Below are 15,759 nucleotides of genomic sequence, written 5' to 3'. Positions count from 1 at the left end.
TTTTTTAACGTTATGATGCTTCCTCAGTGTTACCTTGCAGTGAAGCATATTTCTACAAATGATGATTGTAACAAGTTAGCAATAACATGCAGGATGCATGCCATATCATAAACTGTTTATTAAAATAATAACGGAAACGAATAAGGTACAATATAGGGAAATAACGTTTCTGTCAATACATTTGAAATAGCGCGCATACAAATTCAACACGTCAGAATCAAATGTTAGGATGTGTTTGAGTGCATTGTTTCCAACGCGTATTTGGTAGACAAGGCCGGGAACCTATGATAGCATATCATTTTACTGTGTCTAAAACTAAGTGTTCCCTTATTTATTTCCATCAGTATATGTTCTACAGTTTAAGTATATCATTAGTCTATTCCTAATGCGATCGCCACTACTCGTTATTTGCCCGAAAAGATAAACATATTTCTACTCATTTATCATAACCGACTATGTACTTACCAGTCTGTGGCGACAGCTTCCGTGGCCTAGTGGTAGAGCGTCCGCCTGGAGAGCGGAAGGTCTAGGGTTCGATCCCCGGCCGCGTCATACCAAAAGGCGTTAAAAGATGGTACTTGTTGTTACCCTGTCTGGAGCTCGGCATTCAGGGGATAAATCAAGGACTGGTCGGTTCGGAGTCAGTATACTGTGTCTGAGTGGGGTATTCATGTTAAACTGCGGCATGGTATCTCAGTGCGCTAGCACTATAAATCGACATCAGTCCGGACTAGTACAAGCCGACACACACACGCTCACACACACACACGTGCATGCACGTCGCTATATAAATGCAATAATCGTTTTACCCCATTTTACCTCACCTCACCAGACTGTGGTATACTCACAGTTGACTATTTAGATGCAAAAGATAAGACTTTATCTGTCAGTTTCTTAATCGTAACCTGTATTCTTCCAGGGACGCAGCTTCTGCGGTTGAACCTGCTATCACCCACACAACGTGTAGCAGTGTCTTCAAGTGACAGAACGGGGACAATACGTCTGAGTCTCACTATTTTAGGGTCATCTGCATTCATATCAGTGTCTCTTGGCCGCTCACTGGACAGAGAGAGGGTATTCCACTTAATTCATTGCATCTGTTATCGGAGAGATCGGGTTCAGTCGGTTTGATAATAGACCAGCCTAATTTTCAAAAAAATCCAAATATAAATCTCATGTTGCAGGTTCGCTTGACTTTCGACTTTGTTTCGCATGCTCAGTGAGTAAGTGAGTGGGTTGGGTTTAACGTTGATTTTAACAGTTTCCAGTTATATCACGGCGTGTCACCTTAATGTGGGAGGAAAGTTCGAAGTAATGCAGGTCTTAGATGTTTTATAATAACCACTTTGGTGAAACCCGCGAGCACGGGTGTGGTGCTGACAAACCTAGAAACATATTCGAGACGAACCGGGATTCGAACCCACAATCAGAGGTTTCTGGCGTGCCAAAAAAACGCAACTCTGCACAGCGCCTAAGAGAATTGGGCTACACGTGCCCCTCTCATATTACGGTTACATTTTGTTGTGTAAAAGGCCAACAGAAAATAGGACATACCAGAAATATTCAAGCCATGTCATGGCGAGGGAACACCAGAAATGGGGTTCGCACAAAAGACAACATGTTGGGAATCGAACCCCAAAACATTATCCACACGACTACCATTCCATTCCAGTTTGGATGTTAAAAAAACGTTAAGTGGTACATTTTCAATATTCCCTATATTCCTGTACGTGATTTCCAATTTGTCTGTTTCAGGTAAACAGAATGAATTTTACGATCTTCGCCTATGACGGTAATTATGGGGTAGGTACACGTAAAATATAAGTATTGTTCTGATAATTACTTTTTCTAGTTTTAAAGGACTGGCGTTTTCCTTAATCCACCGAGAATGTTAACCCACAAGGACGTATTCAAAGCACCTACCTGTGGTCTCTTGATGTGGTAATAATGTTTAAAAAGATCGTTGATTTGTCGACGAAATGTGAAGCATGCTAAATTTCAGGAAAGTGGAAAGTTCCCAGTGGCTTAAGAAAAGAATATGTGGATTTTTTTTATGTTTCGTTCATATTGTTATGCCTAATGAATGTGATGCATTCATCGATTTTCCATTTTTGTATAAATGACCTTTGTTATTAAATAATCCTGTTGTGGTCGAACGGTGTTTCCAGACGCCAGTAGAATGATATATACATGTATATTAAAGCCGTTAATATGCTCTTGCGCATTCGGATTTCAGGATTCGACAAAGTTGATTCTCAACATAACGGACGTGAACGACGAGGCCCCTATTTTCACCTCACCAGTGTACATCGCCGTCAATAAGGTAAAAGCTGCATAGTTTCATCAGTGATAGAAACGTGATGTAGATGATAATCACTGAGTAGAAACCCATCAGGATCATCATGTTCACCATGTTCACCATGTTCATCATGTTCCCCATGTTCATCATGTTCACCGTGTTCATCATGTTCCCCATGTTCACATGTTCATCATGTTCCCCATGTTCACCATGTTCATCATGTTCCCCATGTTCATCATGTTCACCGTGTTCATCATGTTCCCCATGTTCACCATGTTCATCATGTTCACCGTGTTCATCGTGTTCACCATGTTCATCATGTTCACCGTGTTCATCGTGTTCACCATGTTTATCGTGTTCACATGTTCATCGTGTTCACATGTTCATGATGTTCCCCATGTTCACCATGTTCATCGTGTTCATCGTGTTCACCAAGTTCACATGTTCATCGTGTTCACCGTGTTCACATGTTCACCATGTTCATCACTAATCTCAGCCTGATCATCATAGTATCAAGGAGGCAAACAGAAAGTAGACCCAGGATTTAGTTGTATTACACCCGCGAGGAATAACGATATAATATTGTCAGATAATTACAATATATCATAATACATTCATATGTAGGTGATACACGGTGATACAGTGGTACACGGGTTTCGTTGTTCTGACTATTCGCACGGCCTGTTTCTTGCACAGCATACATTTACATGTTACAGGCAACTCCAGTTGGAGCAACACTAATGATAGTCAATGCTACGGATGCGGACGCTGGCCAAAACGGAAATGTATCCTACAGTATTTATGTGAGTAATTAAATATCGTCTAAATCTGTTCCCTCAGCAATATGCAAACAGTAGAGAACTTGGTGATTACTATCTATGTATCAACCCCACGTTATTGTTTTTCATTGGGTATTTTTTCTGCTATTCGTGATTGTTTTTGTTGTATGATTTTGTTTTGTTGTTTATTTATGATAATATATATGGCATTGTATTTTATACCAATGGCAATATCCTACATATGACAAGTACACAGGCATTTAGTTTATTGTAGACAGGTAGAATATTGTCGATGATAGACAATACAGGTCAACAATATACTATATGTTTGTCATCTGTAGGATTTTGTCAGCTATAGACAATACATGTCAACAAAACACTATATGCTTGTCATCTGTAGGATTTTGTTCGGCCATATGCAATACATGGCAACAATACACTATACGCTTGTTAACTATCGAATATTGTCGGTTTTATACAATACATGTCAACAATACACAATATAGGCTTGTCATATGTAGATTATTGTCGGTTTCATACAATACATGTCAACAATATACTATATGCTTGTCATCTGTAGAATATTGTCGGTTTTACACAATACATGTCAACAATACACAATATAGGCTTGTCATATGTAGAATATTGTCGGTTTCATACAATACATGTCAACAATATACTATATGCTTGTCATCTGTAGAATATTGTCGGTTTTACACAATACATGTCAACAATACACAATATAGGCTTGTCATCTGTAGAAAATTGTCGGTTTTATACAATATATGTCAACAATATACTATAAGCTAGTCATCTGTAGAATATTTTCGGTTTTATACAATGCATGTCAACAATATACTATATGCTTGTCATCTGTAGAATATTGTCGGTTTTACACAATACATGTCAACAATAGACTATATGCTTGTCATCTGTAGAATATTGGCGGTTGTATACAATACATGTCAACAATACACAATGTAGGCTTGCCATCTGTAGAAAATTGTCGGTTTTATACAATACATGTCAACAATATACTATACGCTTGCCATCTGTAGAATATTGTCGGTTTTACACAATACATGTCAAGAATAGCATATGCTTGTCATCTGTAGAATATTGTCGGTTGTATACAATACATGTCAACAATATACTATACGCTTGTTAACTTTGAGTATTGTCGGTTATATACAATACATATCAACAATACACTATAGGCTTGTCATCTGTAGAATATTATCGGTTATATACAATACATAGCAACAAAATATTATATACCTGTCATGTGTAGAATATTGTCGGTTTTATACAATACACGTCAACCATACGCTTGTTATCTGTAGAAAAGTGTCGGCAATAGACCATTCATGTAAATAATATACTACATGCCTGTCATCTATCGAATGTTTTTATATAGGTTTTATACAATACATGTCAACAATGTTTCCTCTACTCCTGTCATATGAAGGACATTGTAAGTTATATACAATACACGTCAACAACATAAATGCATAAGTTAGCATCACTTGTGACTATTGCTATTTGTGTTTTACACAATAGGGAGGGACATCAGGCGCAAATCGATTCCGTTTGAACAGGACCTCGGGTGTGTTGTCAGTTAATGGCTCGCTCAGTACCATCACCGCCGACACCGTGTCACTCTACATCCAGGCGAAGGTATGTTCACCGCTGCTTAAATCGGTGTCAGTAGTATAGTACTTCCTTCTTTAAAATATACAATCAGATGCTTCCTCAATATTAATTTCATAATTTCCGTGCATATTAGGTAAAAAGAGATTTATCTAAATATCACTTGTTTGTTTTTGTTTCATAAAACATTGTTTCACATTTTGTACAGGATAATGGAAGTCCCTCGCTATCTACAATTGCAACGATCAGCATCAGATTGAGCAACTCAGGTAAAACAGATGCCACACTTACATACTTACATGTACGCAACTGTAGAAAATCTGGGATTTTTTTTATTAAAGACAGGATATATATTTGCCAAAGGAAGATTTGATTATATATTTCCAGCACACACGGACACATAATGTCCATGCGAACAAGTTTTGTTCCTGGCAAGAAACGATTCTTAAAAAGAAAATCCGGACATATTTTTCAAAAACGCCAAAGTCCACCAACAAATATTAATTGATTGGTCCCTTAATCAACGTCGTTTATACACGTATAACTTGACAGCTTGATGTGTATGTTCTTTTTTAAATTCTACTATATGCTTGAATCTGAAACATTATAATTCAGGATATGTAAATATATTCTTCATCAGCCTCTTCGTGACTTAGAACAAGGGATAATAAGAAGCATCATTTGAGAATACGTAGAAACGTGCTTCGATCTTAAACCTCTATTACGTCATTCTGTTTTCAGCAATACCTGCCAATTCATCCTTGAGGTTCCAGCCGAATGTATACTCCACGTCAGTCCCGGAAAACAGTAATAGGGGTAGGGATGATGACGCTGTGCTAAAGCTATATATTATTTTAAAAAAACATGTATTAAACTTTTCAGAGCTGGGTAATAAAATGTAACATTTTAGTGCTCAAATCTGAAACACATAGCATGGCTTTAATGTCTAAACGCGATGCAGTTTCATGGCTAACTGTGATGCTGTGATGTGTGATGCTTCACTGTCTGAAACATAACGACGGGCATGAAGTGCCGGATTTGAATAATTTTGACAGAAAGACATCAGAAAGGCTCAGACATCAGACTCTTTAAAAAAATTTAAAAATTGTAATCCAAACTCTTTCGAGTCTCAAGCATATATGTAACATGGAACATGCACTCACTCACTCCCGACTTGACCACTTGGTCTCCCCTGAACTACGTGCATTAATGATTATCTTCGCACTTTATAACTGGGAATGTATTGCCATCCAGGCTCTTTCCTGGTCCAGTTAGCACTGGTTGACGCTGACCAACGACTTGGAGGCCTGGCCATGTCCCTTCGAGACCCCACAAACACGGTGTTTGCGAATGACTTCATCATTAACAACAATGTCACCTACATATCGCTAAGACTTAATCAAACATTGGATAGAGAAGTACGTATACATTAGATTATTTCTTTTTTATGTAAATAGGATAATTTTAAGGGTAAATCTATAAGCGTTTAAATACATGTACCAGTTTCGACTTTGTTTTAATTTAAGGTGTGGTTTTGATGACAAGTCCATCATGTCACTGATATATATTTGAAAAATGGCAGCGTACTTCTGAAGTTAAAATCATGATTTCCATATTTCAGGTATTAACCAGCAAGACTGTGGTAGTCATTGCTACCACCAAAACGCCACCAGTAAGTTAAATCAGAATGTATATATTAAAAGTTTTTTCCACTTCAGCTGCATTATATACACAATTATTTCATTATTGTCTAAATAATATTCAATAAGAACAATTAATCGTTAGTACAATAGTTAACTTTGAAATGATATTAGTTTTTTTATATGTAGCATTAGTACAAAATTGGTAATTGAATTATGACCAGATACAATATGCTTACATCTTGTTTTTATACGACACACAGCTCATCAGCGCTACGTGCACGGTCAACATTCAAATTGTTGACGTCAATGACAATTGGCCCGTATTCCAGAGCCCTAGATACACAGCAACTGTACAGTCGGTATGTTGTGCAAAATGTATAATATTTATATGTTTACCCAAACGCTTGAATGAAAGGCAAATACTCTTCTCACATTGGCCCCGGTGAATGTAGTGGCAGAGTAGGCCCCCGGTACCTCAGGCTTCTTGCAAAACCAACTTCGATAAGGGCATGTTGGTCAGGCTCTAAATGGTGTGAGTTATTGTTCATACTCAGTTAGTGGTTTGCAGTCCGGATTGCAACATTATAACATGCAAAGCCTCAGTAAAGCTTTCAAAACGTTTATGGTAGACATGCGGATGAGCTTTCCACATTTCCAACATATCAGTGACAACAAAATGTCCAATTCCCTATTGTGACTTTACCACAGGTTCCCGTGTATTTTAGGTATCCAATTGACTTGCTTTTGCATGTGTTTTTGACGGATGCCACCTGTGGAGCAGGATATGCTCAAATTTTCGCGAACACCTGGTATCAAGTCTATTTTATGGTGATTCATGGACGCATGCTCATGATGTAGTCCCGCAGATATTTCTTATGAATATGGAAAGGATTTTGTCGCTTTTGTTTAAAAGCCACCGTCGTATGCGTGTAGATGGGATGCTGCTGAATGCGGCGTAAAGCAACAAACAAACAAAACAAACAAACATACATAGTGAGCACTTCTTGCTGGTTCATTGGTTGCTGGGATCTATTCTGCCCGGATTCGCCACTGAGGAGCTATAACGACGTCAATTCTAACCCAGGGTTACAGTTCACTTACACCACTTGCTTTAACTGAATCGTAAGAGGTAGGGGTGATGAAGGGGGACGGGGGATGCAGTGTAAATATAAGCGACAACCCTTTCCATATTCATAAGACATATCTGTGTCGATTTTTCGAATTCAGACCATATAGTGATCATGTGTCCATGAATCAGCTCTAAATAGTGGTGATACCAGGTGATATCAACCTTAAACTTCACAACTAACTCATACACTTCATAGAATGTTTTGTATATCATGTATATGTGCTAATTCGGAACTACTCAATGTAATCAACAGATTGTAACGTGATTATATGTTTTGATGTTTTGTTGAGTAAGTTTATAATTAAACAGTATATATAATTTACTACAGGGTATCCAAGTGGGCAGTATGGTGGCGGCAGTCAGCGCTACAGATAGCGACACCGGGAATGCTGGGCAGGTGTTCTATAGATTCACACAGGTATCCTATTGAATAATCTAATATGATATTTTACCTTTTGCACGTAATGTAAAATGAAAGAAAATCCTTCTTAATCACACATACACACACATATATAAACGTGTGTGTGTGTGTGTGTGTGTGTGTGTGTGTGTGTGTGTGTGTGTTCTCTGTGTGTCTGTCAGTGTATGTGTGTCTGTCTGTCTGTCTGTGTATGTGCCTCTGTGTGTGTATGTCTGTCTGTCTGTCTGTCTCTCTCTCTCTCTCTCTCTCTGTCTCTCTCTCTCTCTCTCTCTCTCTCTCTCTCTCTCTCTCTCTCTCTCTCTCTCTCTCTGTGTGGATTGTGTCGAGATTGAGTCTGTTTTCATGCTATTTCAGAGATCTACCGAATTTAGTATCAACGTCAACACTGGCCTGATCACAACACAAGCCACACTTTCCCGCATTGCAAATACAGTCCAGACTATAGAAGTTATTGCACAGGTACATTCCAGTTACACATCTTTATTCAAACGACTTTCATTACTATTAGTTTGAAATCAATCACCAAAATCTAATTTTATTTTTCAACTTTATTCACAATAGAAAAACCACGTTTTATACAATCCCTTACATGGTTAAGGGCTACTGGGATGGAAAACATTTTGTTTCAATAGTGAATGAGATAGTGGATAGGAGAGGGGTTGTGGACTAGAAAAGAAGAAGTGTGCGGAGGAGGAGATAGGATAGCAATACCTTATCTAATATGTAACAATTCCTTATCAGATATAACACTCGGCTTAAGTCAGGAATACTATGTCTAAAACGGAAGGTGTTAACATATGTTTTCAAAATAATACGGAGGTGGTTTTAGAGGTTGGGGTCTTCAAGTGTGAATGACACGCTGTCGAGATGCAGGATCTTCATTGTGATTCGTCAATGATGTTTGTAATATAGGTTCCTTGTCTCATTACAATAAAAGATACCGTTTCAGTTTCGTTATTGCAAAACAACCAAATTCAAAACAAGTCCAATTCATCCCAGTTTGTTCTCCATATTCTTTCAAAGGTTCATGATAACTTTAGAGTATTTGATTACAATTACTTTAGAAGCTAATGGGATCGGTTGTTGCAGGATCTGTATGTAAGACACATGGTTAGTACTTAATCCTATATGATAGTGTGTCTGTGTCTGTTAAAGCTACATGAAAATGTAAGACACATGGTTAGAACTTAATCCTATATGATAGTGTGTCTGTGCCTGTTAAGGCAACACGTTAATGTAAGATACATGGTCAGTACTTAATCCTATATGATAGTGTGTCTGTGCCTGTGCTATGTTAATAATCATATCTTATGATTAGTATATAATCTTACATGATATTGTTTTATAAATTGTTTATGACAAGGTCAATGAAACGAAAATATACTTGATTCAGAATTTAACATTATCTTTTAAATATGGTTGTGAATTCAGATGACTAATACAAACTATAATGTTACATTGTCTCCACAGTCTATTGAGGTTATTGGTAACAATACATGATTAGTGACAATCTAAGATAACGTTGTTTCTATATCTGTTAAGGATAACGGTACTCCACCCTTGAGTGCCACGGTTATTGTGGACATTCAAGTAACGGGACAACCAGGTAAGAACATGACGCTATATACAAGTTCGAACGTTCCAACCTAGGAACAATCTGTTAACAGTAGGAGAGGTAAAGTCAGCTTGGATCGCCGTTATATAACTGTTTACGGGCATATTTTATTTGAAATATAAAATGATAAATGAATAAATGTTGTTCTTGATACATGTTTACCCAATTTTTCAACACAAAAAACTGTGTAAAGGGCATTTTGGAATCCTGAACCTATTATTGGCATGTGTAAATTAATAGCTGTAGCAAATGCCTACTGGTAAGATATTCATTTACAAAAATTAACAACTTATATTCCTATTACTAATCTGCTTTTAGTAGGTTTAGTCAGGTCATGTTCACTCATCTGTTACAGATGATACAGGCAACACAGGTCCCGTGTTCGACAGATCCCAAGTCAACGTCATCGTCCGGGAAAATTTGCCTGCCAGTAAGCTTTGTTATGTTATGACTACATCTTGATCAAAGTCATTAACAACGCTTGTTTGATATATAAGCAACCAAGTATCCCCTTTTTTGGCTGACATTATACAATGTGACCCAGATATATCGTATATATATGGTGTAGCTACTTGATAGTGAAAACATCCACCATGTGGAATGTCCATTATGACTTAGTTCTGCCCCTCGTGAAGCTCCTGGTTAGAATTGGTTTTCAGCATACCATGCTTGTCGAGGAAAGAGACAAGGAACGGAATCGGGTTGTCAGACTCGCTGACTTGGTTGATGCATGTCATCGTATCCCAATTGAGTAGATCAATGCTCATAATGTCAATCATTGGATTGTCTGGTCCATTCTCTGTTATTTACAGACCGCCGTCATTAACTGGAATATTGCTGAGGGCGGCGTCAAACAGCATACTTAGTCCTGCTGTTGATGATGAATAGAGTAGACATCTGTCACTTCAAGATGAAGCCACCTTTCATTTTCGGTGGTTGTCCTTATAAGCATCGATTAATGTAACGAGTAAATGATTCCGGTTTAACACTTCTTTGAATATCATTTTTAAAATTTGACGCATCGTTGTGTACTACATAGATCTACCCACTTGTTTGTCTAATCCAGACTTGAATACTGACAGGCCGACACGCCTTTCGCCCACTGACTCAGGTGACGGTGATTAACGGGTCCGGATAAAACAAGTTTCACAACAGTTTCACAGCTTTAAATATCAATTAATGTGTCTCCATTTCAGATACAGTCGTAACCACATTAACAGCTCGCTATTCCAATGCTGGTCAAAGCATCTCATTCATAATGGAAGATGACTACAATTCACTCTTCACGTTACAACCAACTCTTACCAACACTGGAAGTAGAATTGCCATAGTGGCAAACGGACCCATCGACAGAGAAATTGTGAGTAGGCTGTTACGTTTTGCGCTGGAATTAGTGTGGGTAAACGTTTACATAACAATACTTTTATAAACTGAATATATGGATAATAAACAAGCATCATTCAGTTACGAGATAATGATAGAAGTATGTATTTGTTAAATACATTTGCATTTTATTTAATCAATTAACCAAAATACAACCAACTGTCTTACTGTAACTTTGCGTTTGTTCATGGATGTTTCAGTCTCCACGATACCTCTTGAAAGTTATTGCCATGGGTGGACGTCAAGAGGTAATAACTAAAAATGTATAGAGATATATAGCTGCAGAGAACATCCCACTTGTCACAGCTTGAGGTGGTGAGGTGAAATGGGGTTTAACGTCGCGTCCAAGATTATTGCGCTTATATAGTGACGTGCAAGTACGTATGTGTGTGTGTGTTTTTGTGTGGCTGCTTGTACTAGTCCGGACTGATGCCGATTTATAGTGCTGTCTCACTGAGATACCGTGCCTGAGTTTAACATGAATACCCCACTCAGACACAGTATACTGATTCCGAGCCGACAAGTCCTTGTTTTAGCCCCTTAATGCCGAGCGCCAGACAGGGTAAGAACAAGTACCATCTTTTGACGTCTTTTGGTATGACGCGGCCAGGGATTGAACATCGGACCTTCCGCTCTTCGGGCGGACGCTCTACCACTAGAACACGGAGGCGGTCTGTCACATATACACAAGAGTAAATGTGCAGAAAGGTCTGAGGTTTAACACTTTATTGGGCATATCATGCATGGAAAAGTTTGGCAAGTGTAGCAGTAGTAGCAGTAGTAGTAGTAGTAGTAGTAGTAGTAGTAGTAGTAGTAGTAGTAGTAGGTAGTAGTAGTACTAGTAGGAGGTATTGGATTTAGAGCGAACTTGAGTATAAAGAGGCCATATGCGCATAGGGTGGCCTTTTGCCGTGGTCCTTTGAGACCCTTAGCCGTGCCAGGATCCGCTGATCATTGATTCGGTTCCCGATTATGATCCTTGGATTCTCAAAACAATATCTGTGTCCATGGGTTTCACCAAAGTGGTAAACATCTACGATCTTCGTCTCCCAGTTTTCCCCCACCATCAAGTTGACACTCAACTTAAACACTGTTCAAATACATTACTAACTTACTCTATATTGAGATGTCAATTAACTCCTTTGTTCGACTTTGTCTAGGCCACCGCTACAGTGACAGTTGGGGTGCAAGACGTTAACGACAACGCCCCTGTTTTCAGCCAACAACTGTACATTTCCTCTATTCCAGCTGTAAGTTTGGTCTCTCTCTTTACACTGTTTGATGACTTTGTTTGCGTTGCGACATCTTCATTGTAATACGCTGTAACAGATGCAAAGTCAGGTGATGAATCTATTTTGAAATTGTGTAGCCTCTGTATCTCCATATTAACAGAACTTCAGTTTTGCTGGAAAAATATATTTTTTTTAGTTTCAAAAACATTTATGCATACCTATCACAAAGTTAGCTTCACTGGAGGCAATTACAAATCAACGGAATAGAAACATATTCAGCTACAGATCTACCTGTACTGACAGTCTAACGTTGCCTCTCTTTCAAAGTCCCGTTATTCCAGACCCCTCAAGTCCTGAAACTCGACATTTGGCGAGTATTGTTGTGAGAGCATAAACCTAACAGAGGAACTTCCGGAAAATACTCGTGGGGACAAATGCCTCAGGTTTATCAATGATTGGTCCATAAGGGAACGTACAACGTATCCATGTCCTTTAATGATATGAATTATTCGGAACGCATGTACATTTCACTGTCCAGATTAACGAGGTGTCACTGTATAAAGATGATGTGTTGGTATAGAGTACCCCAGTCAGCAGTATCATCCTCCAGACCCAGGCGACGGATGCAGACATTGGCAACAATGGACAAGTCACTTACCGGAAACAAGTATGCTTAGTACATATTTAATAAGAAGGCGATCATGAAATATAAATGTTCACACCAAGTATTAGAACTAAGATAAGTTTTGACAACAAACATCCTATGCAAGAACGTTTATGTCTGTAAAGCATAACCTCCAAACATATTCGATGGTTTGCCCGTGCCGCACTAAACACCGCCACACACGAAGGGTGTTATTGCTGATTTGGACACTTTCAAGGGAGATCGATTTATCTCTGTAGATCATTATTTCAGTCGATCATCCCGATTCTGCTTATCATACAGTTGTGATTTTATTCACTTTGTGTATGATTTAGCGATGCGGCGTCTGCAACGCGCGGAGCATCTACGGGATATTGGCATGCTGGAAACTGGCAGAAGTCAGCGTACAGTGGCCAACACGTTTCACAGTCTGTGATAGGCGTGGTCGTGTCTGGCGACATCGAAATGAACGTCAAGCCAAGTTGATACTTTATGACAGATTTGGCGGTGGAAGATTATGGTGTGGGGTGACATCACTATGAGTGACCGAATCCCACTCCATATTGTGCAAGGAAGGGTGCCTGGATTGTACTATCGGGACAACATACAGACACCTTTTGTTGTCCCGTTGTCTTTCAGGACAACAACGCTCGTGCTCACTGCGCACGAATTGTCAATGCTCACCTCTAGCAGCCAAAAATCCATTGAATAACATAGCCAGCAATTAGCCCAGACCTTTCCCTTATTGAACACGTCTGGGACACGATAGGCCGCCGACCACGTTCGCTGAACTTGGCATGGCACTGTAAAAGGAGTGGTTCAGAATCCATAACTCGCCATTGCGAGACAAATACGACAATATGCAGTATGCCTCGTCGAGTGAATGAATGTTTGACAAATCGTAGGGGTAGTATGATCCAAACACGTCAACTTTGAAATTGCCCATCTTACCCCCATCGTCCTTCAAGATCGTTGGCGGTCATAACATCGACTGTCATACGTCACTTCCGGTTGTAATGTGTTCCTAATTCGTTCATTATCATGCAACTATTACTAGAAACTAGTATACCCTACAAGCTATTTCCGATTATCTCCTCCCCTTTTAAAAGAGTATATTTACACCCATGCGTAGCTCGCGGAGTAACCAGAAAAGATGTCGATTCATGTTTATTTCCATTCTTGGGCATTGATTTGTATTGGTGGAACAAATGGAATCTTAAAGCCTCAATATATAGATATTCATATATCACTTTTTCTGAACCAGAAATAAACTACATAACGTTGTAATTGAAATTACTACCATGTGAGTACGACTCTGAAATGCATGTACTCTTATTTTAAACATTCATGTATGATTTATAGCATATGTCATAATATCCCTAACATTTCTTAAGATTGGTAAATTTATTTAAAATGTGTTTTTATTTTACTGTTATTAAAGCGAAGAAAATTTCATGCATCAATAATTTGAATGCTCAAACCAACTCATCAGCAAGTCTTTTCCTGATATTAATTTTACAAAACGTCACATGTCACGTGTTGTTCTCCAGACAAACACAGCCCAAGATTTGTCAGGGCCCTTCCAAGTAGAGAGCTCTACTGGTCGTGTCATCATCGTGGCCTCGCTTGCTAACCTGGCAGGGAGGACTGTCAACTTCTCCGTCATAGCAACTGTGAGTACCACATACACATTTGCACAGAACACCGCCCCAACATAGATGTTCTGCCCCTTGTGTCTTTTGATTTATCAGAACTCGTTGACTATGTGACGTGGTTTTTTTTTGGTTTTTTTTAATTTAATCGAGTTCTGTCGTATTTGATGGCAATGATTTGATGACTTTAATCAACGAGAGCTGACATATTTGATGTCAATCATTCTATAGCTTTAAGCGACGAGGGCAGCCATATTTGACGTCAAAGAGTGTATGGCTTTAGTCGACGGGGGCTGCTATTTTCTGGTTAACAAAGATTTAAAATGGGAAACCGCAACTATTTCTGTGATCATTCAATGATGATTAAAAAGTTTAAGCTGTTTGTTTATCTCTTGTCTAATTTTGGAAGTAGTCCCCAATGAAATCCCTGTCAATCAATGAACTACAGAAGACTTGGCAACCATTGATATTTTAGGAAAATATTTATCTCCAACTAGATATATGCATATCATACTGTGAATATATATATCATCTGGACACAATCACTTGAATGATGTTATATTATTATTGCCAGGACGATGGGACCCCAGCCCAACTGTCGACAACCAATGTGACGATCAGAGTCATCGGTGGTGCGTACTGTTTATAAACTCAATTGACCGCCTCCGTGGTCTAGTGGTAGAGCGTCCGCCCGGAGAGCGGAAGGTTCGGGGTTCTATCCCCGGCAGCGTCATACCAAAAGACGTTAAAAGATGGTACTTGTTGTTACCCTGTCTGGCGCTCGGCATTAAGGGGCTAAAACAAGGACTTGTCGGCTCGGAGTCAGTATACTGTGTCTGTGTGGGGTATTCATGTTAAACTGCGGCATGGTATCTCAGTGGGCTAGCACTATAAATCGGTCCGGACTAGTACAAGCAGCCACACGAACACACACACGTACATGCGCGTCGCTATATAAGTGCAATAATCTTGGACGCGACGTTAAACCCAATTTCACCTCACCTCACCTATAAACTCAATTATTTATAAAACATACTGTTTATCTTTTATCATTACCAGAAACAGTTTTTACGGTATCTGTAGTTAAGACGACAATAAATCAAAAGAAACACTTGCAAAGGGAAAGTCAATTGTTCACCTAAAAAAACAGGAACATAAAGAATAAAGAATTCATCGGACTGCATTTTTGTCAGTCACGCAAATTTTGGAATTTATCTCCCTGTCTTCCATAAAACGTGTTGAAAGCCTTATTAAGGCCTTGGTTAAAACGTTAACAAATTGAGATTAAAAGTTCGTTCATTCTGCACCAGAGA

The 15,759-nt window shown here is 38.9% G+C and overlaps 1 protein-coding gene across 1 annotated transcript in view; it reads left to right on the top strand.

The window, feature by feature from the left end:
- Positions 1-15,759, top strand: part of LOC139469762 (uncharacterized) — a 67,150-nt gene that overhangs the window by 32,522 nt on the left and 18,869 nt on the right. Inside the window, exons 37-56 of the mRNA XM_071252044.1 lie at positions 920-1,074; positions 1,756-1,803; positions 2,237-2,323; positions 3,016-3,102; positions 4,639-4,755; positions 4,937-4,997; positions 5,470-5,544; positions 5,983-6,146; positions 6,350-6,400; positions 6,632-6,730; positions 7,829-7,918; positions 8,276-8,380; positions 9,464-9,527; positions 9,892-9,966; positions 10,733-10,896; positions 11,120-11,167; positions 12,080-12,169; positions 12,732-12,818; positions 14,345-14,467; positions 15,021-15,078. Of these exons, the coding sequence (XP_071108145.1) occupies positions 920-1,074; positions 1,756-1,803; positions 2,237-2,323; positions 3,016-3,102; positions 4,639-4,755; positions 4,937-4,997; positions 5,470-5,544; positions 5,983-6,146; positions 6,350-6,400; positions 6,632-6,730; positions 7,829-7,918; positions 8,276-8,380; positions 9,464-9,527; positions 9,892-9,966; positions 10,733-10,896; positions 11,120-11,167; positions 12,080-12,169; positions 12,732-12,818; positions 14,345-14,467; positions 15,021-15,078 (1,848 nt within the window). The remainder of the gene's footprint in view (positions 1-919; positions 1,075-1,755; positions 1,804-2,236; positions 2,324-3,015; positions 3,103-4,638; positions 4,756-4,936; positions 4,998-5,469; positions 5,545-5,982; positions 6,147-6,349; positions 6,401-6,631; positions 6,731-7,828; positions 7,919-8,275; positions 8,381-9,463; positions 9,528-9,891; positions 9,967-10,732; positions 10,897-11,119; positions 11,168-12,079; positions 12,170-12,731; positions 12,819-14,344; positions 14,468-15,020; positions 15,079-15,759) is intronic.

The sequence above is a fragment of the Haliotis cracherodii genome, unplaced genomic scaffold, assembly GCF_022045235.1.
Source record: "Haliotis cracherodii isolate W230 unplaced genomic scaffold, xgHalCrac1.p SCAF_2, whole genome shotgun sequence".
NCBI lineage: Eukaryota > Metazoa > Mollusca > Gastropoda > Lepetellida > Haliotidae > Haliotis > Haliotis cracherodii.
This window is presented reverse-complemented; position numbering and strand designations above follow the sequence as displayed.